The sequence below is a fragment of the Rhyacophila brunnea genome, unplaced genomic scaffold (assembly GCF_057557595.1).
Source record: "Rhyacophila brunnea isolate RB1 unplaced genomic scaffold, BYU_Rbru_1.0 scaffold_16, whole genome shotgun sequence".
Classification (NCBI taxonomy): domain Eukaryota; kingdom Metazoa; phylum Arthropoda; class Insecta; order Trichoptera; family Rhyacophilidae; genus Rhyacophila; species Rhyacophila brunnea.
Window position 1 is genome coordinate 4161794 of NW_028232816.1, and position 27634 is coordinate 4189427.

At 35.1% G+C, this 27634-nt stretch overlaps 1 protein-coding gene across 1 annotated transcript; it reads left to right on the forward strand.

The window, feature by feature from the left end:
* The first annotated feature begins 4180 nt into the window (after positions 1 to 4180).
* On the forward strand, positions 4181 to 27221 carry LOC147074222 (lysosomal aspartic protease-like). Its single transcript, XM_085944040.1, has 9 exons — positions 4181 to 4492; positions 15549 to 15672; positions 17761 to 17884; positions 18812 to 18930; positions 19621 to 19817; positions 22433 to 22558; positions 23278 to 23437; positions 25137 to 25229; positions 26914 to 27221. The coding sequence occupies exons 1-9, from the start codon at positions 4401 to 4403 to the stop codon at positions 27073 to 27075; spliced, it is 1197 nt and encodes a 398-aa protein (XP_085800166.1). The 5' UTR covers positions 4181 to 4400; the 3' UTR covers positions 27076 to 27221.
* Positions 27222 to 27634: the final 413 nt, after the last annotated feature.

Genomic DNA, 27634 nt, shown 5'->3' on the forward strand with positions numbered 1-27634 from the left:
CGGCAATGCAACCTTCCTCGTGGAGGTAGGATGTGAAGTTGAGTCGCCTCAGAAGGGATTGGATATGTGCCTGTCTGAGGGACCAACTGCCTTTTTGTACCTGCATTAGCAGATGGTGACGGAGTGCTACACACTTCTCCGGCGACAGAAACCTCCGCTTGTGTGTGTCCCACGTGATGTCCATGAACCCTCATTGGCTTGGCTTCAGACAGGGTCTTTTAATATTAATTAACCACCCTAAAGACTGTAGGAAGTTTATCCTGTATTCCACCTGAACCGAGACTGTTTCTCGGATTGGTTGGCCACTAAGAAGTCGTCTGGTAAGTGAATATTCTCAGCCATTCTTTCGTAGGAATTCGGCGACCCAATTGGTCAGGGATGCAAACATAATCGGAGTGGCTGACAGCACGAACGGGAGACACATGAATTGTAGGAGCTCCTCTTGGTAGGCTAGTCAAACGAATCGACGATGTTGAGAAGCCATGGGTACCTGGAGGTATGCCTGGCTTAGATCTATGATTACTAGCCAGTCTTCTGTTTGTAAGACGGCTGGAACCTCGTAATGGTGAATTAGTTTGAATGGCTTTGGCTGTAGGAACGCATTCAAACGCTTTTGGTTGAAAACAGGGCATAGGGTCCCGTTTTGTTTCTTGATCAGAAACAGGGTTGAGAGAAAACTGGGGGTTGGACCCGCTTCTTCTAGAACCCCTGAGTTCTTTAAGTCCTCAATCTCGAGAGTGACCTCTGCTGATTGTTGCGTTTGAAATTCTTTCCGTAAAAGTAAAGAAGGACTTACCAATGGTGGTGTCCGCACAAAAGGTGTCGGGCTACGGCTATTATTTTTTTTACCAATGTTGGGGGGGGGGTACACTACGCCATCCAGCTCCCCGAAAGTCTCCTAGGCGGCCCCCAATGTTGTTGGTCGTCCAGATGCGGTCACCTCCGCTTAGAGTACGAATCCCTGGTAGAGCCCGTACCTCCGATGGAGAACTCCCTTCCCACAGGACGTGCCTCCCGAGTGAAGGTATCCTTTCGGTAAGGATCTGAGTCATGTTCTCGCAAATTTTATTATTCGTTGTCCCCAAAACCCTCTTCGATTTTTTGGTACAGGCCCATCGCTGTTATGATGTTTTGAGGAATGGTTGCCCAATCCACTAACCCTTGCATACCCTTACAGAAGCTGTCCCGTTGGGAAAACATCGTATTCTGGAGGGCCGCGATGGTCCTCTCCGTCAGATGGTTTGCTGATGACGAGTGGTCGCACCGACGCAACTTGTCATATAGACCAACTCTACGACCGTAGGGGCCGCCAATAATTATTTTTTGGGCGTTGTGCCACTCCTTGCCGGTCCCCCTGCTGAAATAAGGTACGTAACGAGGATACCTCAAACATCAGCATCTTAATCGACGCTCGTACGTTGAACTTTTCCTCCTGTAGCAGTCCTGCTTCGCCGTCTGATGTCCATTGCTTTTAGAATATCCTCCTCACTTCAGATGTTGCGCCACAATCACTGATCACTTAACGTTCACTTAACTATCACTTAACGTTCGTTCAAGATATTTTTTTTAATAGTTAGAATGAACTGTCAGCGCAACATGTAAACTATAAGAAAGCCAAATCCATAATGAAAACAAAGGAATGCCAAACTCCCTACATAAAAAAGGCAAGCGGGTATGACCAGTAAATAAAAAGGGGAGAATGACCAACGAAAAGAAAAAGGAAAATAAATTAGTAGAATATAACCTCACGCGAAGAAGAAAGAGCAAACCCTATCTCAAGGACTTCAAAGTCAAATTCGAATAATAACCATTTTATTATTATTATTGGGTATCTTAAGGGGGGTCCTTATACCAGCAGAGGGACCTAGAGGAAAAATACGAAGCTTGCAATTTGAGACATTTTTTTGATAATTTACAATTTCAACTGTATTAATTAATAAATAAATGTATCTGAAAACATTAAGGGGGATTCTATATGTGCCAACAGAGAACCAAGCAGAAAAAATACGAAGCTTGAAATTTAAGAATTCTTTTTGATAATTTACAATTTCAATTGTATTAATTAATAAATATTGTATCTGAAAACATTAAAAAGATTTTTAAGTCAAAGATAAACTCACAATAATTGTAAAAGAAATGTGAATTTGTCACATATTTGGTATATAGGTTACGTTATTATTACATTATTTTTATAGTCATATTTTATTATTAAAATTTAGTTTATTAAGTTTTCAATTTTTTACCGTGTAGATTTTTGACTAATAATTCATCGTTATAATATATTTTATTTTGAAAAACATCGATTTTTATAAAAATATAAATGTGCATAACTTGGAATCCTTTTTATCTATATCAAATTTTATTTTAGGTTTGGTCCCAATATTGAAGCTTGTATGTTGACCACTGTTTCGAGCTGTAAGCCCATCATCAGAATGATCTAAGAAAATAATTATTAACAAAAACTTTCAAAACCAATGAAGTACTGCCACGAAAGTGCCACTTAATTGATATGTACCTAATAATATCCTGAAACTGTAACAATGAATTTCTATCATTCTTTATCTTTGAATAGGTATTGAACAAACAATGTTTTTAAAAAGTTTTTACATTTAATAATAATTAATTAAAATAGTGTAAAGGTAATTTTTCAGTAAATTGTATTTAATTGCATATGAATTATTATGAACTTAATAATAAAAAGAAGATTAGTTTTTATTTAAAAAAAAAAGTTAGGAAGTACAACTATTTTCAATTAGAACCTTTATACGATTTTAATGAAGGAAATTCTTTAAATAATATACCCAACTGACATGGATAGGTATTTATTTTGTTTACAACTATCTTTAAATAAAAATCCAAACACCGAAACTAATAATATATTTTTCATAAAAAAAACACTCGTTTTCTGACCTAACTGGTTTTGATCGTTATTTTATATTTTTTGTATCGAAATTCATATTTTTATTACTAGCAACACTAACAGATTGACAGTCAAAATATCCAAAGGAATCCCCGCGCGGCTTGCGTTCACAAAACTTGCCTACGCAAGTTACAACTAGAGCGGCATATCGAAAGAAAAACTATAGATACTTACTGTCGGTATTGTACCGTATAAAAGTATTGATAAAACATTTTAATATTACAACAAATGCAGTGTTTTCTTGAAAAATAATAATGATATACCTAATAGGTACGTAATACAAATTTCACATTTCATATGGCATGACTAATAATTAAAAAATGTTTGTTAAAACATTAATAATGTACAAAAGTTTTGAGAATAGCTTTGTCCAACATCATCAATTTCTGATATATATTTATTTTTGTTATAAGCATTAAAAAATAGTACGTGTTACCCCTCACATTGCGGGGGTTGGATGCTTTTGAAACATTGACTGAAAATAACAGAACTGTTAATTTATCCAATTCAAAATAACTGTCACAACTTCATTATGGTATTGACAGTTATACTAATCGTTTAGGGGTAGTTTAATGCAAGGATTCCCAAACTATGTTCCGCGGAACGTGAATAGGTGTTCCGCGAATTTGTCAGATCTGATGAGTACTCCAGTGTGTCTAAACAAGTTATTATTGTCTTACTTCCGTTTATTACGAGATATTTTATGCGAAGCAGGATTTTCTTATTACGCTATAACGAAGTCAAAGTTCAGGAGCAGACTTGACGCCACACCAGATAACATTAGAATTCAACTTTCTAATATTATGACTGATATCAAGAAGATTTCTAATATTTAATGACCCAGAATCATCGAAGGCATTAAGAACTTCATTCACTTATATATTTTTAGAAATGTGTTATATTTTTGAAATAATCCGAAGTACTAAATAAAAAATAATAAAATTGTTTTCTCATTTTAAAAATAAAAATGTTGATTACTTATTATGTACTATTATTTCGTGTCCGGAAATTTATACGTATGCAGTTCACTGTATCACACTTCATCGTGAAATGTTGTACCTATCAGAAATATGGTCGTAAATACCGTCCACTAACGTCAATACTTTGGGTCGTACTGAGATAAAATTCAATATCTGAGTAAAACACGCTTCTTGCTGGTTTACACTGTTTACACGAAGACATCGTCAAAGATTTTTGAAGTATGTATCGCCAAAAAATACCAATAGTCAATACCATAAATCAATACTTTTCCGACAGGCCAACATCTCTAATTGCGACTCATGCTCGCGAGCCGTCAATAAATTTAATCGGTTAGTTTTCAGTTTTAAAGACATTCGCATCGCATGATTTTTTTCGCATTCTGAATCTATTCATCCTTGCTGTAGGGTGTTTTAATATTATTCTTTCTTTGTTGTTTAAATTTTGTGAAGTGTAAAAGTTTATGGGCATTTGTTTTTATACCTAGCCTATAAAAATCAACATGGCTTTTTCAAAGTTATTATTGGTTTTTACAATAGCGTGCTTAGCTTTAAATTCGTTATTATTTATTGGACAAGCTGAAGGTCTAGTTGAGTGAGTATTCCTTATTTAATTATATATTGTCATTTAGGTTGTAAGAGAGTGCATGGACTCCGGGGCCCGGGCGTTCAAGTTTATTGAACAACTTTCCAATCTAGCCATGTTATCTATAATATGTATCTATAGCCCATAGTTTTTTAGTCTATGATCTAGCCTAGTCCAGGCAGTGTTGCTATTATAAGTCAAAATAATTTAAAACTTCAGAAGATTTTGGAAAATGCGATATAGGTATCTGATATTTTAAAATATGGAGAGAACTCACCTTGTGCCAGTGTTGCCATGTCTACTGAAATTTCAGTAGAACTACTGATAGTTTTTGACAGTTTTTGATTTTTTTTGGAAATTCAAGAAATCTACCGATATTTGTGTTTTTCCATAATAATTGTAAGTTAACTGATGTAGGTATATTTTAATAATAAACTTGAAATGACTTACAAATGCCCTTTTTTGATGTGTGACACTTCTAAATTGTCAAAGAAAGCATTGTAGAGGCCTACAAACTTATCTAAAGAATGGATGGGGGAGCCACTGCCGAAAACTACCCAATCAAGACTTGCAACTGGACAAAATCTGACATTCGAATGACGTTTTCAAAATGGCGTCCATATGGTAGTTCGTAGTTCCATTTTTGACCGTTTAGATAAGTTTGTAGCACTGTAACTCTACCCAAGAGCGCCATTTTACCCATTGATATCATCATTGTTTACAATAAATTAAAATTACAAGTTATTGTTATTCTTATTAGTCTTAAATCATATTATGTAAAATACTACATTTTCCAAAATCTACTGAAATTTAAAATTTTTGACTTGGCAACACTGCTTTGTGCAGATAACAACCTTGATGCATGATGCACTTCAGAATATGGTCTTATAATAATTATGAAATAAATATAATAACAACAATAAAACTATTCAGTGGACAGGAGTTGTTTCTAAATGTGATTGATTTTTTTTGAATGTCTCGTTCTTCAGTTTCTGATACTAGTAATAAGGCAAGTGATCAACCCCATTAAATTTTATTTGCTGGTCATACAGCATAGCATAGATTATGTTTTATACAATAATACAAAGAGATTGAAGACTGGGAGGAGTCCAATCTCTTTGCAATAATATTATTTTTATTATAAATTACATCGCGGCCGGTCACACATGAAAAATACACTCTATGTTTTTTCAAACGCACCAAAAGAAGTATAACTTCAAAAATAATGTTGATGTTAGTGGATGAAATAATGCTGCTCTTAGGTAGAGTTACAATGCTTCCTTTGTCAATTTAGATATTTTTAGTCCACATCAAAAAAGGCGTGCGTAAATTTTTTCTAGTTTATTATTAAAATCAATTTCAACCTAGGTAATATTAAAAAAAAATATCCTACTGAAATTTCAGTAGACATGGCAATGCAGAGTCCAGGCCTAAGTAGCAGTGTTTCCATCTTCCTGTCTCCGATATATAGTCCCTACCTACGCGGTTCAAGAAATTATAGTATTTCAGCAAAAATTATAGTATGCGTTGTCATCACATTCAAAATGTATAGGTTTTTAGTTTCTCACAAAAAAATATGAAGATCCTGTTAAGTTCTGGGCCCTTTTATATTTTAAATACCTCTTAAATTGCACCCCTCTTTCTGACTACCTTCTTTATGACTAAAAATGAGAGGGGGCTGCATTTAAATTTTTTTTAAGGTAGGCACATTACATTAGGTATCTAAGTACGTCATTTACCTATCTGTAGGTTTATTCTATACACAAGGTGACTATCGAAGATAGTTTATCATATTTATGTAGGTATTGAAGTATTATAACTGTCTATCTCGCTCTAACACACCCAAGAGAGAGGATGTTAAAACATAGAACTTTTCGACAGTTTTGACAGTGTTAACATAATCGACTAATAATTATTGAACATACATAATTTTGAAAACACAGTATATTATAACTAGGCTTAGGATTTAGGTATTTAAATATTTTTTTTGAACCAAATATCAAAAATATCTATCTGTTTCAGACAATTTTGAAACATTTAAGCTCTTGAGATGTCCGGGGTTTCAGCGGCTAGCTCGGGTGTCCATCGAACCCCGGATTCACAAAAAAAAGATATTTTAAATTGAGGAGAAATTAAATGAAACCACGTCTGTCTCGTGCGTAAATTGGTATTATCTTATATTTTAAATTTTCTTTACAGGTTTATATATTTTGTTTTTACAATAAGTTTCGCAGGTCCGTACATAGTTTTCAAGGAACGCTATTCACCAGCTAGTGGCTTTTCTTAACAGAAACAATTTATCATTCTGAATTACGTATATCAGTGGACCCCAACCTCTTTATCGCCGCGGACCAGTCAACATGTGATAATTTTACCGAAGCCCGCTGAGGGGGGAAGTTGATTGTTTATATTATTTTAGATTGTTTTGATTTAATAATTTTAATTTAATAGTACAGTATAACCTCGTTTTTATGTGCCCGGAATTCACGTTCTCCCGGCAATTGTGTGTATTTTTTTCAGTCCCGATGTATTTCAGTACATTTAATACCCGCATTTACATTTTTCTTTCCCGCGATTTATGTCGGAAATATTCAAAATATGCGAGTTACGCGCGCTTCTGAAGAACTGGCTGATGAAGAAGAGGTTGATATTCCAACAAAAGAAGAAGCAATGAGGTTCACTGAGGGTTTAAAAACCTACTTTACAAACTTTGCTGATATCCAAGATGACACTTTTAAATGTTTATATAGTCTTGAAATAAAATTACGTAAGAAAAAAACAAAAATTCAACAAACTAATATACATGATTTTTTCAATAAAAATTTAAATTGAATGTTGTTTTTTAATAAAACGTTATTTTTTTAGAAACATAAAATTTTAATGTTCTTTTTTTCAATATCCCCCTTTTACATTTTCCTTCCAATTAGGTTTTTTTTTCCAGTCCCTTAAAAAACGTAAAATAGGGGTTATACTGTATTTAAACATGCCTTCAAAATAAAATACAGTTACACCAAAAAATGAATATAAACTGATTTAACATTTTAACTCACTAGAACGCTAAATCAATGAGAACCCTGAGCTTGTTTGTTTACAACGAGACGGTTCCATTTGGGGGTAATAGGAGACAATGACACCCAAAGCGTGTTGCTTATGTCCAGTTTGTTCCGTTGTTTTGTTTTGGTTGCTGTCATTGCAGAAAACCCCGCTTCACACAGATATGATGTCGGATACACCACAGTAAATAAAATGGAAATAATTTAATGTTCCTTGGGCGGCCCGGTACCATTTGATCCACGGACCGGGGGTTGGGGACCACTGACCTATATGGTACCATTACCTGCTGTAAAAAAATATTTGTACATTGTACGGGGAGTCCTCTCTTTCCTAAACAAATAATATGTGGTAGCAGCAAACAATAAAACACAGTTATTTTTATAACAAAACTTATCTTATCAACTGTGGTTTAATCATTGTAAATATTTTTATTATTATATTAGGTCTGCGGTTCCCTAACTGGACGATAATTTATTTTAATCTTCATTGCATCACTATTGAGAAAATGGCGGTTTAAAGTTTTCGTTTCAAGAGTCGTTACCCAATGATCACTATCCGGCAGAGATTATTCAACTCCATTCCTAATCTTTGAGTTGTAACCCAACTTCCATGGGTGTGTGAAATTAATATCGTCGTCACGCTTGCAAAATCCGCTATGTAATAAAACACAACTTTTCAGGAGAAGGAAAAAACTGATTTACTCAACAACGCCTCACGTTTTTTATAAAGCAAATAAACTGAAAATTAGATAATTACTTCGGATTCAGTATAAATGATATTTTATAATACAATATTTAACACTTTAGTCGTAATAATTTTTTTTTGTGGATAAAAGGCACATAGCTTGTTTTATTTCGGTCTTTAAATCCGTTTCGTGGTTGAGGCAGCACATAGCGGATTTAAATTAATGCGTATTTTAGACATAGCGGATTTTTCCCCGGGTAAAAAATGATAATTGCATAATTTAATGATATAAATTTTATGCGTAAAACATCTTTAACCAAGCCAAAAGTCTGTATCGAAAAAACCTGTATCTTCCCAGCCAAAATTTGACATATAAATAAGTAATAATTATCGAGTGAAGGGGAAATCAAAATATCCAGAGTAGGATGGATAAATAATTAAACAATTTTATTATAAGAAAGTTACATCTCTATATATATAAAAATCTCGTGTCACGATGTTTGTGGTCGAACTCCTCCGAAATGGCTCGACCGATTTTTATGAATTTTTTTATGTATATTTGTTAGGTATGAGAATAGGTCAACAAGTATATTTCATACCGCTAGGTGATTAGGGTATCTCTATCCAGAAAAATTTTCTTTTATTTTTTTGACAATTTTTTTTTTGTATTTTTTTTATTATTTGGCATAAAAAATTACCTATAACTCCAAATTTTCACCCTCCTACCCCCACCTTACCATTTTTTAATCGCGATTTTATTATTTTTGTATGAACAAATTTAACCGTCGTTCGTATTTCAAACAGAACGAAATTATTTATGTTGTTGAATGACAGATGGCGCTACGTCTGAGAAGAATTCAAGAGAAGCGTCGCGTCATTTTGACATTTCATTCGGCATATCACAACGCAGTGCGTGCAAAATTTTGTACGATTTATTTTAATTTATCTATTTTTATTTGCGTGTATTACAGTACACAATGCCAGCAAGACGCAAGGGGGGCCATTTAGGCCGTCGAACGAATAAAGCAACAAACATGCGAAATAGTAGAGCAGAAAGAACAGACGAACAAATCCAACAAGATAACAGAAACGTGCGTGTAAGCATGTCGCAATTGCGTGCATCTCAATCACAAGAGGCACGAGCTGAACGAAATCAACAACGACTATTGGAACGGAGCCAAGCGCGCCGGTTCGTAGTTAACACACGCAGAGCAAATGACCGACAACGCCAACAAGTACATCGAACATTTACATCCGCTTCGTTCCTTCGTCTCGCATTCGAGTACGAGCCAGATATTGAATATTCCGCTCATCCGAAAGTGCTGATTGGTGCTATGGACAAAGAATGTACCCATTGTCATGCGCTCAAATTCAAACATGAGTCAGCCGGGATGTGTTGCGCATCAGGAAAAGTGCAACTACCAGAAATTGAGATACCACCAGAACCATTGAACGGCTTGCTCATCGGCACGGTTCCAGATTCAAACCTGTTCCTGAACTCCATTCGCACATTCAATGCATGCTTCCAAATGACTTCGTCTGGAGCAACAGAAATAGTTCACAATACTGCGGCAAATGGTCAACAATTCCATTCTACGTTCAAAATCAAAGGCTAAGTATACCACAAAGTAGGCTCATTGCTGCCAATGCCAAACGAACCACATACATTTTTACAAATCTACTTCATGGGTACTTCAGGACATCAATCATGTGGATGCACGTTGCGGCTACAATAGCCTCAATTCGCCTAATGCCAGGCGCATCGTCGGCGAACTGGACGCCCTGTTGAATGAGCACAATGAATTATTGAAATTCTTCAAAGCACACATGCACGAATTGCAAAGTGACAATCACGCTATTGTCATCAATCCTGATAAGACACCAGCTGGAGAGCACGTACGTCGATTCAATGCGACTGTTGTTGACGACATTGCTGGAATCATGGTTGGCGAACGCACATCGACGCGAGAAATCGTGATTCGAAGAAGAAACAATAATCTGGAGTTAATCGCTGACACACACCGTTCATACGACGCTCTCCAATATCCGCTAATTTTCTGGAAGGGAGAAGACGGATATTGCATAAACAGTAAACAACGAGATCCTGTCACAGGTAATTCATTCATTATGAACATCATTACTCATTTTGAATTGAGAAAATGAATGGTTGATATTTTTTTGTTTTTATCGGCGGTCATCGTCTACAGCGCTCTATTCCTCTTTCTGTCATAGATCCCATCCCCACACACTTACGATACATTCGTTATTTTTTATTTAACAACCAAAATATTCACTAGAAATAATTTATATGGCAGAACAACGTTTGCCAGGTCAGCTAGTTAGATTATAATAAACAGTTGTATAACCTACCTACCTACCGGGCTTTTAAAATTAACACTCTTCTTTAAGTAAACACAAATGATTGTGCAATGTAATGTAATTTTACACTTTTTTATTGCTTAAATATTATTTGTCGACAAACGTAAATAATCCACTATGTGCACTAGCACTGGTAGTAAAAGGCGCATTCTGAAGCAAAGGTCAGTGCAAACTCCGTTATGTGTCATTAACAGGCGCAATTAATAGTAACTTTTTTACTTTAAAATGCAATATGTGACCGGAATATTGATAGCGTATTTTGCAAACCATTTTTAAGTGAAAATACATAGCTTATTTTGCATTTTTCTAAACTAGCGTTGATATTAGAAAACGGGTTTTGCAGGCCTATCCGTCGCGTCTTGTTCTATCACATAGCGTAAAAATGTAAAAAAGCAAAAAAAATGTTTGTCGGATTTTGCAGGCGCAACGACGATATAAAAAATTGAACCTCTCAATCCTTTGAGTAACAGGACGACAACCATTTATTATGTAATTAAGTGGGTGGAGGTCACCCTGAACCTAATCGTCACGAACTCGGATGACGCGGCAAGACCAAATCCATGTGCAGTGCTGCCTGCATGCATTGACACTGATACTTCTCTTTGGACATTTTTGTGTGCCGAGCGTAAACTATTTGGGTTTAATTCATTCATTTATTGGGTTTCATTAATTAAGTTCATTTCTATTAGCAAATGAACTCATTGTTTTTGCAATAAATATATAAAAAATAAAATAGATTATTTATCTTTAAATAAGCAATCGATTTCTGTAAATCATTGTATTTTTCAAACATTTTTTCATATAATTTTGGACCATTATCTTTGACTTATATTAGTTATCTTTGACAGCTGAGTTTTGACGTACAAATGCGAGGGAAAACTATTCCATGTAGCCACCAATCTAACGAGGAAATAGTTTTTGGTCAAACTATATTTTTAATAATAGCAACACTATTTTTATTTTAAACCAACCATGAGCAAGAATCAACATGATTGAATCATGGTGTGTGATTGCTTATAGTGTAAAGACGATTGGTCACGATGATCGGCGTGGATCATTGGATCTGGTTAGATTTGCGCGTCTGCTGGTGTAATAAGCAATTACGGTTACTAATTAAATATGATAATGTCATTACCATAGACTAAAATACAATGCAAACTCTTATGCGATCATAAATATAAATGTACGCTCAATATTTTCATGGCATTATTAGACACCGTTGGAAGCACCATGCTTACTTTTCAATTTATTTCGTGTTTTCACGCATGTTTTCATCTTTTATGATACTGCTTGCTTCAAAAACGAAATTAGGCATCCAGAGTATCTTGTGTAGGTTCGATTTAATAGTTGGAGGAGACCTGCTTTGATATATCATATTTTTTTGTTTATTATAAAATCATGATTCATAATTTACAATGTTAATGATGAATAAATAACCTTTAACTTTAATTTAATTTAATCAGCGGTCAGAGATTGATGACTCTTAGTCATAACTATATAAAATAAATCGTGTATCGAATCTTTTATCTCGGACTGAATTGAAAATACGTCACCATATTATTTCTTCAGTTGCGATAACTTGTTACAGAATGATTATTTAACGTAAATATTTCAGAGAATGGCTGTTTAGTACAGTGTAAATCAGTCAAGACACAGGCTAGCGAAATTGAACATTGTCTTCGATTATTACTCTATTTAGTCATGCAATGTTAATTTCTTACTTGAATAAAGATAGAGCATTATAATGACATCTTCTTGGTCGTGCACTCATGGCTGAGGATCGTGACCACATTTAAATTTCGCCATCCTTTGAGCGACCAAGATTTTCCATCCTTTTCGATCTTCCGCTTCTCTCAGGGCAGAATGGATGGTGAGTCAGCTCTTTCACTTGGTCGCTCCATCGCGCAGACGCTCTTCCTCTGCTTCGCCTTCCCTGGAGGCTACCTAAAACTACCTGTCTCTCCGGGTTGTCCGGTCCGCGTCTGACAATATGTCCAAAAAACTACAGAATTCTTCTCAGACATCGTCGAGAGCCGTTCCTTTATCTTCAGTCTCTAGATGATTGACTGGTTCGTCCTGTGCTCCGTCTTGTGGTCCGTCCAAGAAATGCGAAGCATTCGGCGCCAACACCACATCTCAAAGGCATCAATTGCCTTCAGGGTCCACGACTCAACTCCGTATAGAAATATTGAGAACACTTATGTTTGCACAAGCGTCATTTTTGTGGCAATCGAAATTCCCCGATCCTTCCATATAGTGGTAAGGCGTATCATCGCATTTTTTGCAATCTGTGTGCGCCTTCTTATTTCCGCTTCGCATCCGCCCTTTCCACTGATGGTCGATCCCAGATATACAAACTTGTTGACTGTTTCGAGGTTTTGGAGTGTACTTGGTGTTGGTAGAAGGTTGGCCCGATCAACAACTATTAACTTGGTCTTATTCCTATTTATAAGGAGGCTGTATTTGCGACTCTTCCTCTACCCGGTGTAGCAGCTCTGTGAGTTCTCTTTTATCAGCAGCGATTAGTGTGGTAGTATAATGACATATTGACTGCTTAATATGCAAACTGGCTAACTCCATTTAGGCAAATTGTTCAGGAAGAAGAAAAAACATAATAATTTAATTATCGACCGAAATTTAACAATTTCAAAAATACATAAGCTGCACTATCTATTGAAACACTATTATAGCTTCCCTTTTATATGTAAAGAAAATTTATGCAAAGAGCGGATTTGTTTCATTTATGATATTGGAAATTTGGCAACTGTTTTCATAGGTTTATGAGTTTGAAGTTTTGTGTGAGCATATAAGACATGCTTTATAACAAAATTCCATCAAAATCTCAGTTTTCGTCAAAAGTGCAGTCGGCTGGTTAGCAGATTAAGCTGTCGATATACATTTTTATACAAAGTATACAAATTATGGCCCACACAACCTGAAACAGACCCCCAGGCTAGGATTTTTAGCGGGATCCCTTACCTATCGCTAAGGTTAAACCCAATATACCGTTCTACAGTAGCGTTTTCTAAATGGTGTTCAAGGTAATGTTAAGGGTAAGTATTTAGTGTATTTTTAGCGATTTTTTATTTTTTGTATTTTTGATTACCTACATCTAGTAGAATTGCATCTTTTAACCACCTATTTTTAAATGTTAATATTCTAGAAGTAAAATAGTTCCGCAGAGCAAACATGTAGGGGGTGGCTGACAGCGCTCTAGCCTGGGGGCCCGGCATTGCGGGTTGACCAGTTAAGTGAAAAAACACCATAAATTTGCTCTAATAGAAAAAAAAGTTGACTGCAGCGCTATTTTCCTTAATGTCTATTAATATTTAAAAAAAAATATATGTGTGTGCGATGTAATTTGATGTTATATGATGATTGTGTACTTAATTAAATGATAATTCATGTGTAGAATTTTATTTTATAATCAATTTAAGTGTGTTTCCTGACTTACAAAATTGCTATTTATCCAATATGGCGAAGGGCTACATGTTTATTGGTTACCACAAAAGATTACGATAAGTACCTCATAATATGCTAAGTACCGACAACTCAATAAATCAACTCAATAAATCAACTGAATTTATTTAAAAATCGCTAAAACTACTTGGAATACCCTCAACCCTGGGGTCCCTTGGAAACCACTTGGGGAACACTGCTGTAGAAAATCACACTACCCTTAAGGGGGAGACGCATGCCAGCAGAGAACCTAGCGGAAATATACGAAGCTTGCAATTTGAGATTTTTTTTTGATAATTTACAATTTCAACTGTATTAATTAATAAATATGTATCCAAAAACATTAAAAAGATTTTTATTTTATAACTTGAAATCCTTTTTATTTATATCAACTCGAGCTTCAATATTGTGACCATGCCTAAAATAAAATTTGATATAAATAAAAAGGATTTCAAGTTATACACATTTATATTTTTATAAAAATCAATGTTTTTTAAAATATATATAAAAAATATTAAAACGATGAATTAGTCAAAAATCTTAACGATAAAAAATCTAAAACTTAATAAACTAAATTTTAATGATAAATATGACCATAAAATATAATGTAATAATAAGATTTGACCCTGCAACGAATTCACATTTTATTACATTTTTTTACAATTTCCAGTTTATCTTTAAATTAAAAAAAAAAATAAAAAAATCTTTTTAGTGTTTTCAGATACATGTTTATTAATTACTACAGTTGAAATTATTGTAAATTATCAAAAAAAAATCTCAAATTGCAAGCTTCGTATTTTTCCGTTAGGTGCCTCTTTTCGCCTCTGATAGTATAAGCATCCCCCTTAACCTTAGCAATAGGTAGGGGGCCCGCCATAGATCCTGGCCTGGGGGCCCGCTTCAGGGTGTGGGGGTCATGATGGCCATAATACAAATCATTTAAGCTTAGCACCCAAACAACCCCAAATTCTTTATTTTCAACCATGAGCATAAGTAATGTTTTAAAATCTGTAATATATCGTCTCTGTTCTGGCAGAACACACTAACTGGAGAATACTAGTTTTGAGTAATTTGACTTTGAAGTTGTTAAAATGTTTGAAATGGTCTATCATGTGAGTTTATTAAGTAATCGTAAAAATGACGACTTTAAAATAAAGACTGTTTATTTATTAAGAAGGTTTCCAGACGGTAAAGTTTGAAATAAGGAACATTTTGGTATAACTAACTCAATATGTCATTTTTTCGAATTAGTGTCTTCTGCCAGAACAGTGACGATATATTCAACAAAGGTTTGGTTTGTTATACCTACCTATTTAGAGATAAAAAATATCATGAAATACATATTGTGTAAACGAGAGAAACAAAATAATTATATAAAGCAATCAAACAGTCTACTTACATTGCCTACCTCTATTTTAATTTATAATTCAGTAGCTATTTCAGCAGTATTATGTTTTGAAATTTGTGCCAATTTTTTTTGTTGATACAGAATATCTCTGAAAAGATTCCAATCGGCTCGAGAATTCATGCTGGAGAAAGGAACGACGGAGGAGCATCTGAAGATGGTGCGCCCCAAGAAAAACGACTCCATAGCCCTTTATAAATATCTTGATGTAAGTATTTTGATGGGTAGTAAAAGATATAATAAGTTCCTAATTATTTTTAACATGGTATAGATGTTGCATGTTAAAATTGCTCTTCATCTCCCTAGCTCTATAATCTCAAGTCCTGACTTTCTAAAGCAAACTCTTCCAATCACTCTACCACCGACAAAGACTTAATACAAAACTATTAACTAGATTCTAAAACAATTATCCTCTGAACAAAAACCCTCTGTTTAAAAAAGCCCCCTTATAAAGATAAAAACTCTTTAAATGTCATTTCCATGACAACCATGGATATACACATTAATTTGATGAAATAAATGTTTTGGACACCCAATTAATATGCACATTTTATAGTATAGACACAAACTGTGAAAAAAATATTTATGAAACGAGATCCAAAAGTTCACCAACAATGCAGATCGAATTTCATGAATCGTAATTAGTAATTACCTATTAATTCCAAAATCATATTTAACTTAGGCCCGTTTCAAACGGGACACCGGTGTCGCGCTCGATATAATATAGGAGGTCTTTGTATTCGAATAAAGGGGCCTTTGTATTATGTTTATGAACGGCCCAGAGCTAATGAGTCAACGCATAATTTCGCGTTAGAATTAGATCATAAAACTGGCTGCGGTAATGCGTTGACTCATTAGCTCTGGGGCGACACCGGTGTCCCATCTGAAACGGGCCTTAATCAACCATATTTAAAATAGGGGTATTAATCATCTTAAGTTTTTATACAGGGGTTTAATTATGAGAATTTTCTCAACACTATACCTACAGCGCAATCAGTTTTTCCATTTCAATTTTTCACTTCCACAGTTTTCAAAAAATTGTGCTGTTATTAACATCTGAAGATTGTAGAAATAAATTAAAGAGTTAGGAGTAGTTTTCACACCACCGCATACCTTTTTATATGTGAAACAGGATTCAAACATGTCATTGCTTTGTATGAAAAGATGTAACCATTTTTTCCAAATGTTGGAGGATATCTCATGGTCATGGTGTATAAAATATCATTATTATTTTCATTGTAATAATATATAATTTGAATGTTTTTGGCTTGACTTGTTGTTCAATTATTCTAAACTATCCAAAACGCCAAACCATAAAATGCGCAGGAAAGTGAAATTTAGAAATTACGAACCTATACTTAATTCGATTTATTAATATAATATCGAAATATAAAAAAAAACATTCTTTGTGTTTCAAATTACAATTAATTTTGGGGAATTTTTTCCAATTTCAAATTTATGAAAAATTCAATACATTGGCAGATAATGTCAACTAAGCGTCAATTACTTATTACAATTACTTTACAAGCTGTTTGTTGGCGAATTTAAAAGCGGGCGATTCAGCTACTGCGATTGTGATGATGACACACAAAACTTTCCATTCGCTGAGAAGCCTACAAGCTAGCGACTATTTTGATAGAACGTAGTTCGTTTTTTTACCGGGAGGTCTCTACTGCGCAGACGCAGTAGGCCCACACGCCGGTGTGTAGCGTGTAAAGTTGACCGGTTTTCAACTTTTCTCAGTAGATTGTTTACAATCTGCTTGTTAGCTTGTTCGATGATGACACTGGGCGACTTAACAGGTACATTGTAAATTCGCCAACAAGCACCTCGTAAAGTAGCTCAATGTCATTGAGGCTACACATCACAATACTTAAGAAGTGGCATGAAAATAATTGTTTCTTAAATTCAATATAATCCTATGCATTTAGGTTTATACAGAAATGTTCAGAAATTTCATAGAGAATTGATTGATATAAAAAAACCTATTTAAAAAAATTTGCGTTTAGGATAGCTTGAAATTGAATAGATGTGTCCTCTTTCAAACACTAAAAACGTTAATAAACATAAAGTAATGTCAATATTTTGACTTAATAAAAATAACAAAGGATCATTTGAGAATGAGACCTCATTTACAGAATATTTCAAACTTATGTAAAATTTATAATCACATATTTACGCACTTTGAAGTTCGAACCTCAATATTCTTAGAATTACATAAACGGTGTTGATTGATGCCTTGAGGGCATTTGATGAAAATTGCTCGCTGTTAAGAATTAATTTTAATTTCTTGCAGTCAGATTACTACGCCATCATTGGAGTCGGCCACCCTGCCCAATCTTTCAAGGTCATCATCGATACTGCATGGGCCAACTCTTGGATTCCGTCGAGACTGTGCCCGTATACCTGTATTCCCTGCAGTAAGAATTATTTCTTTAATGCCATACTCCACTATTATTATCAACCAACCAATGGGGTCGCCACATCAGAAGAAAAGTACCAGTACTGAATTGGAAGAAAAACGTGCAAAGATCGACACATTAAAATATGAAATCTATTTTTTCTTAATCCCACGAAAACAAATAAGTACAGTACTCTCTCAGTAATCGGCCACCCCAAAAACCAGACAAGTGTCCAATTAGTGAAAGCTGCAGATTATAGTGCACACATACAAAATATGGTAAAAATTAAAACTGGTATTTTGTAAAAATAGAGATTTGTACTAGCAAATTACGGTTTTATTTATAATCAAAAACAAGTATTTACTAAATTATACTTTTTAACTAAATATTAAACAGTAAATCACTTGACACAACCAGTTGTTCAGTGAGGCAGATATTCTTGAATGGCTTAGGATTCCTGGCTTTCCCGATGACCAAAAGCTTCATTTTGTGTGTCCCGGTTGCATTGGAGCATGGCATAATTGTAATGCGGTCCTTGGGCACTTTCCTCCTTGGTACATTATTTTCTTCGCGGTGAACGTACATTTCACGAAAGAGAAGTTTCCAAAATATACCTGTCTCATCTGCATTGTGTACTTATACGCGGCAAACTACTGAATTTGACAATCAAATACCAGCGAATTATAGAGCTTGATTTTGTGCTATCAACAAGTAAAAATAACGGCGGATTATAGTAGTTGTCGGATAATTGAGCGGCGGATTACTGAGAGTGTACTGTAGTTCAATAAAAACAAATACGCATGACTAACAAAGTTTAATATGCACTATTTATGGCGGATCTTGACAGCCTACCTCCACCCTTCACTACTGGTGTATACATAGGTACCTACTTTATGTTTATTTTACAACAAATGTCTAATTTCTTGTTTTTCTGAATCATTTTAGTTACACACTCCAAATATGATTCGGCCAAATCTTCAACTTATCAACCCAACGGAACTGAATTTGTCGTCCATGAGTCAGCAGGAGACTTGAAAGGCTTCTTGTCAACAGATAACATAAATGCAAGTGTCAAAGAAACATTTAAAATTGAATGTAGTTCGGCAAGAACGGCTTTCAGGTCCAGTACCCATAAGTAATGAAAAAAAAATCACAAGTTATTTATGTGAATGGAATAATACTTTGTGTTCGTATTCCTCGCTGCTGAGGATCTTTACTCTTTTCAAATGTATTTCTAGTTATCCCTGCATTTTACCATCCACATGGCTGAAGGCATTAACCGGGTGTTTGCCATAAGCGCGAAACGCGCTCTACAAATCGGTTACATGTAAATTGTACGTATTACATCAGCACAGTTCGCCGTCAGTTTTCTTATCAGAAAGAGATGAAAAAATTACGCGTTGTTCGCGGAGCATTGCAGACAATAATGTTCCTTCAAGAATGAAAACCTAACCTAATCTAACCTGACAAATAATCCAGTATATCGGCTATTTTCAAAATTTGTTTGCTGCTGGCTTCCTATAAACCGACAAGAACCGTATTTTATTTAGACATGAATTTTATCTCAGTACTATACGACCCAAAGAGGTTGGACGGTCTTTAATATACGATCATATATTTCCAGACACGAGTGTAATATCTGCATATACGTTCGAAACTCACTAGAGATGTAGTGTCATGCTAGACTCTCAATACTACCGTTCCGCTAATTATGATAATAATGTCTCTTTATTATCCTTTTTTTAAATTTTCAGATAGGACACCTAAAAGTGATGAATCAAACTTTTGCCGAGGTGACAAACATTCCGTGGCAAAACATATTCACTGAGGCGGATGGTGTATTTGGATTTTCTTTCAAAACCCTCTCGGAGAAGGGAGTTCTTCCCCTTTTCTACAATATATACATGCAGAACCTAATCGAGCAACCAATTTTTTCAATATATCTTAACAGGTAATGTATTCAAATGAATCTTATCATCGCCGTTTGTTGTAGACCTTTTGTATAAAAAAAAACATATCTCTGCTGAAAAAATGTCATTCCGCGAACTACTAGTCTACGGTTAGGGATTGCAATAACGAATGAATATATCAATACCGGTATTTCAGTATTTCTTATTGAATACCAGTATTCATCAAAACTTATTATAGAGAATAGAAGTAAGTATATTCTATCAATAAATATGACTAGTAAATAATCTATTTAAAACACTATTTTATAGCAACCTAAAGTACCTACTAGAGGTGAGTTGGAAATACTGTCACCAGTTTGTGTACTTAAGTTTCGGATGAAACTACCCATACTGAATATTTGTGGCCCAATAAACTTGTTTCAAGAAACTGGAAACGTATAAGATGTTCGAATTCGAACGCATTCGATGATAATAATATCATCGCCGTGACTCGCCATTCGGTAATGCTGGTTGACTTTCAACGCTATTGATATTAAATGCGCGCGAGCGAGATATCATGATACACGTATGTCTAGCCGTGATATTATACTCAACTGTCATTGTTCTCCCTTTCTCCTCTGTTGTAAAGTTGGTATAGTGAAGGACAGAAATGGTCACATGTTCGTTTTATAGTATACTATTTTGAGTTCGCCTTAGTTTTAGTTTTAAGAGTTTTGGTTTCAGTTGAGTATGAGACTTTATCGAGTCCAGGGGTTCGACGCATGGTATGAGATCTCGCCGTACGCTAGCTAGTTCCTAGTCTTGCTACGTATAAAATCATCGCCTCGGACTTCGCGACTCGCGTATGTTTAGTATAATACTACGGAATTAGTTTTAGTTTAAGTTGAGTATGACATTTACATCGAGTTGACGTCAGTCGCAAGCTGGAATAGCGGAGTTCTGATAACGCTAACTGACTACGCGTTTATCTGGTTTTGTCACGTCGAGTTTCTCGATTTTTTAGTGTTATAATTGGAACTTATAAACATAAACTGAATTCAAATTGTATGCGTGATTGTATAAATGGATAATAATTATATTATACTTAATAAACAATTTGTGTAAAAATGGCTACTAAAAGGTTAAGTTTCGTGTGGAATCGTTCCAAAGAAATAGTTACATATTATGCCATCTGTAATGTTTGTAAAATAAAAAATTCATACAAGTCAATGTCAAATTTGAAGAAACTTTTACAGCGCAAGCACCCAACTATTCATATTGAATTTGCCAGGCAAAATATAGCTCCACCTGTAAATGAAAATGCTTTACAGATAAATGAAACCAGTGCTATTAATGCTTCAGTATTTTCTACTGAAACAGGAGTGACTAGTGCCATAGTTCCAGCGGTACCTGTCTCGAAAATGAGACTTTTCGAAAAGCGGATGTATTTTTAACGATTCTATTATAGCCGATATTTCAAATACTAGTAAGTATTTTGGAACAAGTTTCGATACTAAGTATTTTTTAATACTGGTAGTAAGTATACTTAGTCTTCAAAATCGACCCGTTTTTCCACCTCAAGTACCTACCTACATTTATTATGCTGACCTTTGTAAATATGTACAGATCATAATATTTTATAACTGCTAATTTTTACAATATAAGTCTGGTACAGGAAAATCTCTCTCCAATTCAACGTTTGTTGGATGTACTATCAATGTTAGATTTATAGAATAATTGGAATTATTTGCCATGAATGTGTTCTTTTTTGAAATATTTATAAATTTGAAAAATGCTTGCATTCTGACGGTGCTGCTTTACGATAGCGAATCATGGCACCTTACGAAGGCTCAGACCTACCGTATACTGAGCTTCGAAAACAGATGCTTGCGACGGATACTGGGTCTGCGGTAGTATGACTTTAGGAGCAACAAGGAGATAAGAGAACACACCAAGCAGCCTCTCATTATGTTGAGAGTGAAGAGGCGACGTTAGACTTGGCTCGGCCACGTGTTACGGATACCAGAAGAGAACCTTAATCTGGCTTGCCTGTCTTTCAAGCCGACCGGATTCCGGATTCCGGCATCCTGGAAGGCTGCTAAATACTATCTATAGAGTGTATACGACAGAGCTACGGGTTACTGGTTTGACCTGGAACAAAGCAAGAAGACTGGCGAGCGACAGATTCTTGGAGGCACCGCATGGTGTCCATATGCTCCAACTAAGGGGCGGATATGGCTGAAGAAGAAGACATTTTTTCAATATACTGTATTATTTGTTAAGTTAACCTAACCAAACCTAACCCAACCTAAACTAACCCAAACTAACAAATTATCCAGTATATAGGGTATTTTCAAAATGTGTTTGCCGCTGTATTCCACATAACCGACTAGAACCGAATAAGTAAATTTACTTGCAATATTAGCGTTTTTTCCTGCCAAATAACTTTTTCTCGTACACAGTCTGGCATGTTTTTGTCAACGACAGTTGGCAACACTGATAAGAAGGTATTGCCTCACCTTTAACAAACTTACCCAATAATATACACTATTATCCTGTCTTTTGTAATTGGTGCCTTTACATATTTCTGATGCTCTACCTAAAATTGTGTTTTAGGCACTATAGACCCCGTACTGGCTGTCTATAAACAGCCTAATAATATATTTTTCTGTTTCAGAGATTCAACTACTGAACATGCCGGTGTACTGTTATTAGGCGGAGACGATCCAAAACATTATGACCCAGCATCACTCTTCTATCTGCCCGTCACTCCGCCTTATTACTGGCAGTTCAAGATGACTAGGTAACAATAACAACATACCCCTCCGCCTAGATTCCCGGTTGATTTTAATTTATTGAATACACAATATGATCTATACATCGCAGTCTCTTAATCTTGATTGAACTGAATTGGAATCATCAGAGCTTAATGAAATCAATATTGTATTTATTGGTTGAAAGAAAACATAATATATGTAAAAAAAGTGCTATAAATCATTGGCATTTGCAATAAAACTCTTATAGTGTTAATTAAGGTAATAAAGTGTTGATTACTTGAATGTAAAAATACAGGGCATCAACATAATACAGGCATATTTCCTACAATGTCTACAAATTGTTTCTTTTCCTAAAGATTACGTAAATTCTTCATTTTTGACTGTTATAATTATAACAGCTGTAGATCTATTCCAACTAGGTATCTCCATAACACCTTTTGTGTTATATTTTGTTATCGATTAATTATTATGTATGCAAAACATTCATCTGCAGTTATCTCCGTGTTCACACTTGTGTCTACGTCGGGCGAGGTTTTGTGATGTCAAACTATCACTAACATCACAATGATGGCTTGAATGTTTTGATGTGTCATACTAAACGCATAGATTACGTCATAGCATTTTTATCAAAATTTTGCATGGTTTCGGAGTTATGTGTTATATTGGAATAGATCTACAGGGCCCTTAACCAAGGAAGGATAGTTGAAACAATCTAGTTACCCAACCATAAACTAATTATTTCTAGGGTTACGTTAAACGTGAATAAGAAGACATATCCTTATTGCATGTATGGCTGTCAAGCGATTATCGACACCAGCACTACAATTATAACAGGACCCTCTAAGGAAATCATGGCGTTGAATGGATTTCTTAAAGCTACTAAGCTGTTCTTAAATAGATATCAGGTAATCATTTCTTTAACCCACGATGGCCACGTGGCTTAAGCGCCAGTCTACAGTGTCGAGGGTCCGAGGTTCTAATCCTGGGTCTGGCAAGTACACATATTGTTTTTCAATTTGTGTATGAGTCAGAGTATGGACTTAATAGGTTGAGCAAATGGCTGACATCCATTTCTCGTAAAAATAAAATCTGTTAATACAAACCTCCACTCCGTGGAGGCCCATATGATCCTATTAGGATCGGACATGGTCGAAAGAAGAATTATTTCTGAAGCGTCTAAATTGAAATCAATATGTTGTCAAATCAACGAAGAATCATAAGCATGGCCCCACAAGGGAGTGTCTGACAGGGCTCTAGCCTGGGGGCCTGACATGGCGGGTCGACCAGTTAAGTGAGATAAACACAAATCACAAATTTGCTCGAATAGTAAAAAAAGTCGCCTGCGGCTACTTTCCTCGAGGAATTTACATTTTAAAATATATGCCTGTGCGATGCAATTTGATGTGATATGAATGATATGATTGATGTAATTAAATGATAATTCATGCGTAGAATTTTATTTTATAATTATTTTTAGTTTATTTCCTGACTAACAAAATGGCTATTTACCCAAAATGGCGAAGGGTTGCATATTACTTGGCAATTACAAAAGGAGGTTGCAATCAGTGCTTCATAATATTATGATGATGGGTGCCGAAAACTCTATAATTCAACTGGATTTATTTAAAAATTGCTGACACCTTAACTCTGAGGTTACGCAGAAACCATTTTAGGAACATTACTGTTGAAAATCACACTGCCCTTAACCTTAGCGATAGGTAGGGGGCACCGCCATACATCCTGGCCTGGGGGCCCGCTTCACGATATGGGGGCCATGATCATAAGTATAACTGACAAAATGTGCATTATTTTCGTTTAATCTCTACAATCCACCTTTACTATTATGGTTTGCTGTAGGCTTAGTTGAATTTTAAAAACTAACCAATATCTATCATCTTCAATTTGTATTTTTAGTTACAACAATTGAGGCGTCTCATTCCAAAAAGCGATAAGTCCACATTTGGTCATAATCGAGAAAAAAATACGCACGTATTCTTTGTATAATTTTACACAATATGTATTGATCTATAAATTCCAAAACGTGACATAACCCTATGAAAAGAAAAATTTTAAGTCTCGATTTATTACAAAAAGCGCCAAGTCCGTTTTTCATATTATTTAAAGCTTGGTTGATTTTGCGCGAGTTTAAGTCAACCAATACGGGGACGTTCAATATTGAAAAGGGTGTCTCCCATGCTGTAGCATCTGGTAAACTTATGACAGTGCCACGGAAATATGTGCCTTATGCGGGATAAATTAAAAAGTGAAGTACAAGTAGCGCTAAGTCCAATTTTATTTTGCCTATATTTATTACATTTAAGAGTTTATCGGCTGAAACAAATTGCCATTTGGTTCTAATTTCGATATAGAATACAACGGGGAAAAAAATCTCACGTTAAAACAAATAATTGAAGCTAGAAACATAAAAACGTTGTTTCCCGAAAATATTGAATTGTGGACTTGTCGCTTTTTGTAATTAGACACCTCAATTGTATGATTGACAAAGTTTAGTTCGCACTATTTATGTCTGATCTCCACAGCTTAACTCCACCCTTCGCCACTAGTACAGATATGTTTGGATTCATTGATAATGTTATATTTTAGGTTGAATGCAGTCAAGTACCGAAAATGCCAAAAATTACGATAACGATTGGAAAAGCTAACTTCATTTTGCACGGACGTGACGTCGTTCAACAGGTCAGTACAATGTATTAATATATATATATATTTATTTGGTATCTACTAGCCAAATGGTTTTTAAACTTTTGTCATTTCTGGTGCCATGTAAGGGTACACGAGGTGGTTGACCCTGGGTTTAGCATTTTCAATAGTTGTAAAAAATGGTCTGCCCAAGGATTTTGCACTATATATAGAAGAAGTCTTCTGTTATTTAAAATTATTTGTTTCATTGTTAAGTTGGTAAACCCCACAAATATTAAGATCTCTCAGTTGTCAATCTGATTTTCTTGCATAGGTACGCAATGGTGACCATTTTTAATGTTGATTGTGCATTATAAACAGCTTTACACAAAAATTTTACATGATTTTTCAATTAAATAATAATGCTAAGCGTAGGCTGCTTTGTCATCGTGACGGATTGTCTGTTTATAATCACTGCAAACTGGCCAATAAATGCCATTGCAGTAGTGTAAAGTCATTTGTAGATGGGAGATATTTTTACCAGAAGAAGATTGTCAAGTCATGAACACCTCGATTATAACCATGGATTATGAAGGATTTGTCAAGAGACTTGAATGATCATGCTTCTTGAAATTGATTCCGATGACAAACCCATTTAGTTTTGTAATGGAAATATGATTTTTAAATGAACTACAATCTCAAGTATGTAATAACTTTGAGACTTCTAAAATAGAAACTGATCCTATGGAAATTATCGTATAAATTTTTATTGAAATAAATGATTCATTATAAGACATTTCGTTTTACGGCAAAATTTCCTGGTGTGCTGTATATATTTGCCTAAAAGTGAGTCAGGTGCTGGCAATATTTTTTAATGGACTGTATTATTTGGATGTTGAGTTGTATGGGTAGGGCGAACTTCGGGGACTAACATTTAGGGTTTGGTGAACAGAGGAAGCCTTCCTATACTTATGAAGCTCTCCTGGATTCTGGGTCACTCACTCGCAAACTTTTTAGTTATGTACCTGGTTGGGTGAGGCCCTTCTCTCACGGAGAAACCAAAATCCGACAAACTGGTTGCTGTTGGAACTCATGAACTGGTCAGTGACTGATGCTTCGCACACGGCGCTACTGAAACCTAATAATCTCATAACCTCAAACCAATTGTCTTTTCTAATTCATTCTAAGCTTTTTCCATAATATCTTTACAGGGATATTCTGGCAGCCTGTAATTATACAGGCAGGAGTATTTCTCAACTTTTGCCACATATTTTAAATTAAAAATCGGTTCGCCCATCTTTAACTATTGATGTCTTTGACTTGTTATTGCTAGTTTAGTACAGTGCTACCAATTTTGGTAAGAAAATAAGATATTTCATCGAATCTACTGATATTGGTACCACTGTTTTATGGGTGATTGGAAACTGAGAAACCGGAAGACAAGCATGTCGCGTCTGATGCTGGCTGAAATTTTAGTTTCAGTCACGTCTTTTTTGAGTATTCTCGTCAGGGGAAGGCCTTACTTATTCACTCGTGTGCGCACTCACCCTGTATTGATTTGTAATTATTCGTTGTTATTGCTTTTGTGATTAAATCGATACTAAAATAAGATATGCCCAGGAGATGTGAAGGTTTGAAACGTGGCGATTTGGATATATTGACTCAAACAGGTGCAAAGAAGTGACGATACTAATGACAATTTGTATATCCAGGCTATAATAATTAATATGTTGTTTTCCAGATGACTTATCAAGGAGGCACCATTTGCTTGTCCGTGTTTGTGCCGTCGACATTGCCAAAGCCAGAAGATGCTATGTGGGTGTTAGGAGGATCCTTCCTACGAAGAGCTTATGTCATATTTGATTTGGGTCACAAGAGGATCGGATTTGCTAAAACAAAATAAGCATAAATCTATAATGCGAACTACTTTTTTATTCTTATTACGAATTCTCAAATTATTTTAATGAATTATATTTTATCTTATAATATAAGTTGTGTATATCTAATGTACACAAAAAATTTTTACTATAATATAGAAAATATTCTTGTACACTATTCCTATTGTGACATGTAAACGCATTTACAAGGTTAAGTTGGTAAACTTCATAGATAATAACACCGTGTTTTAACGCGATATTAACACAATATGTTACGCAGTGGGAGGGTCCAGAAAAGAAATTTCTTGAAACCCCCCTTACTTTTGGCTGTATGGATATTATCCGTGGCCCTATCCAACCGACTTTCTCTTAGGTATGCTTACATACTGTAGCTTAAAGTTTAGAAGGGATCTTTATCTACATACATATTTTTTCCAACAAATCGAAACTCTGCCAATCTTGGTAGTATTTTGTGTTTCTGATAATTATCTTAGAAATCGAGGACACGCGTTGTTTGTTTTCCCAAGGTGCAGAACTAACCCGCCATTATGTTTAATCAAATCGCTTTGGATATTGATATATGCC

Excerpts from the sequence above, each read along its gene's own strand:
- LOC147074222 (XM_085944040.1), top strand. The coding sequence starts at position 4,401 with ATGGCTTTTTCAAAGTTATTATTGGTTTTTACAATAGCGTGCTTAGCT. Across the intron at positions 4,493-15,548 it reads CAAGCTGAAGGTCTAGTTGA|AATATCTCTGAAAAGATTCC; the intron begins GTGAGTATTCCT and ends TTGTTGATACAG. Across the intron at positions 17,885-18,811 it reads GTATACCTGTATTCCCTGCA|TTACACACTCCAAATATGAT; the intron begins GTAAGAATTATT and ends GAATCATTTTAG.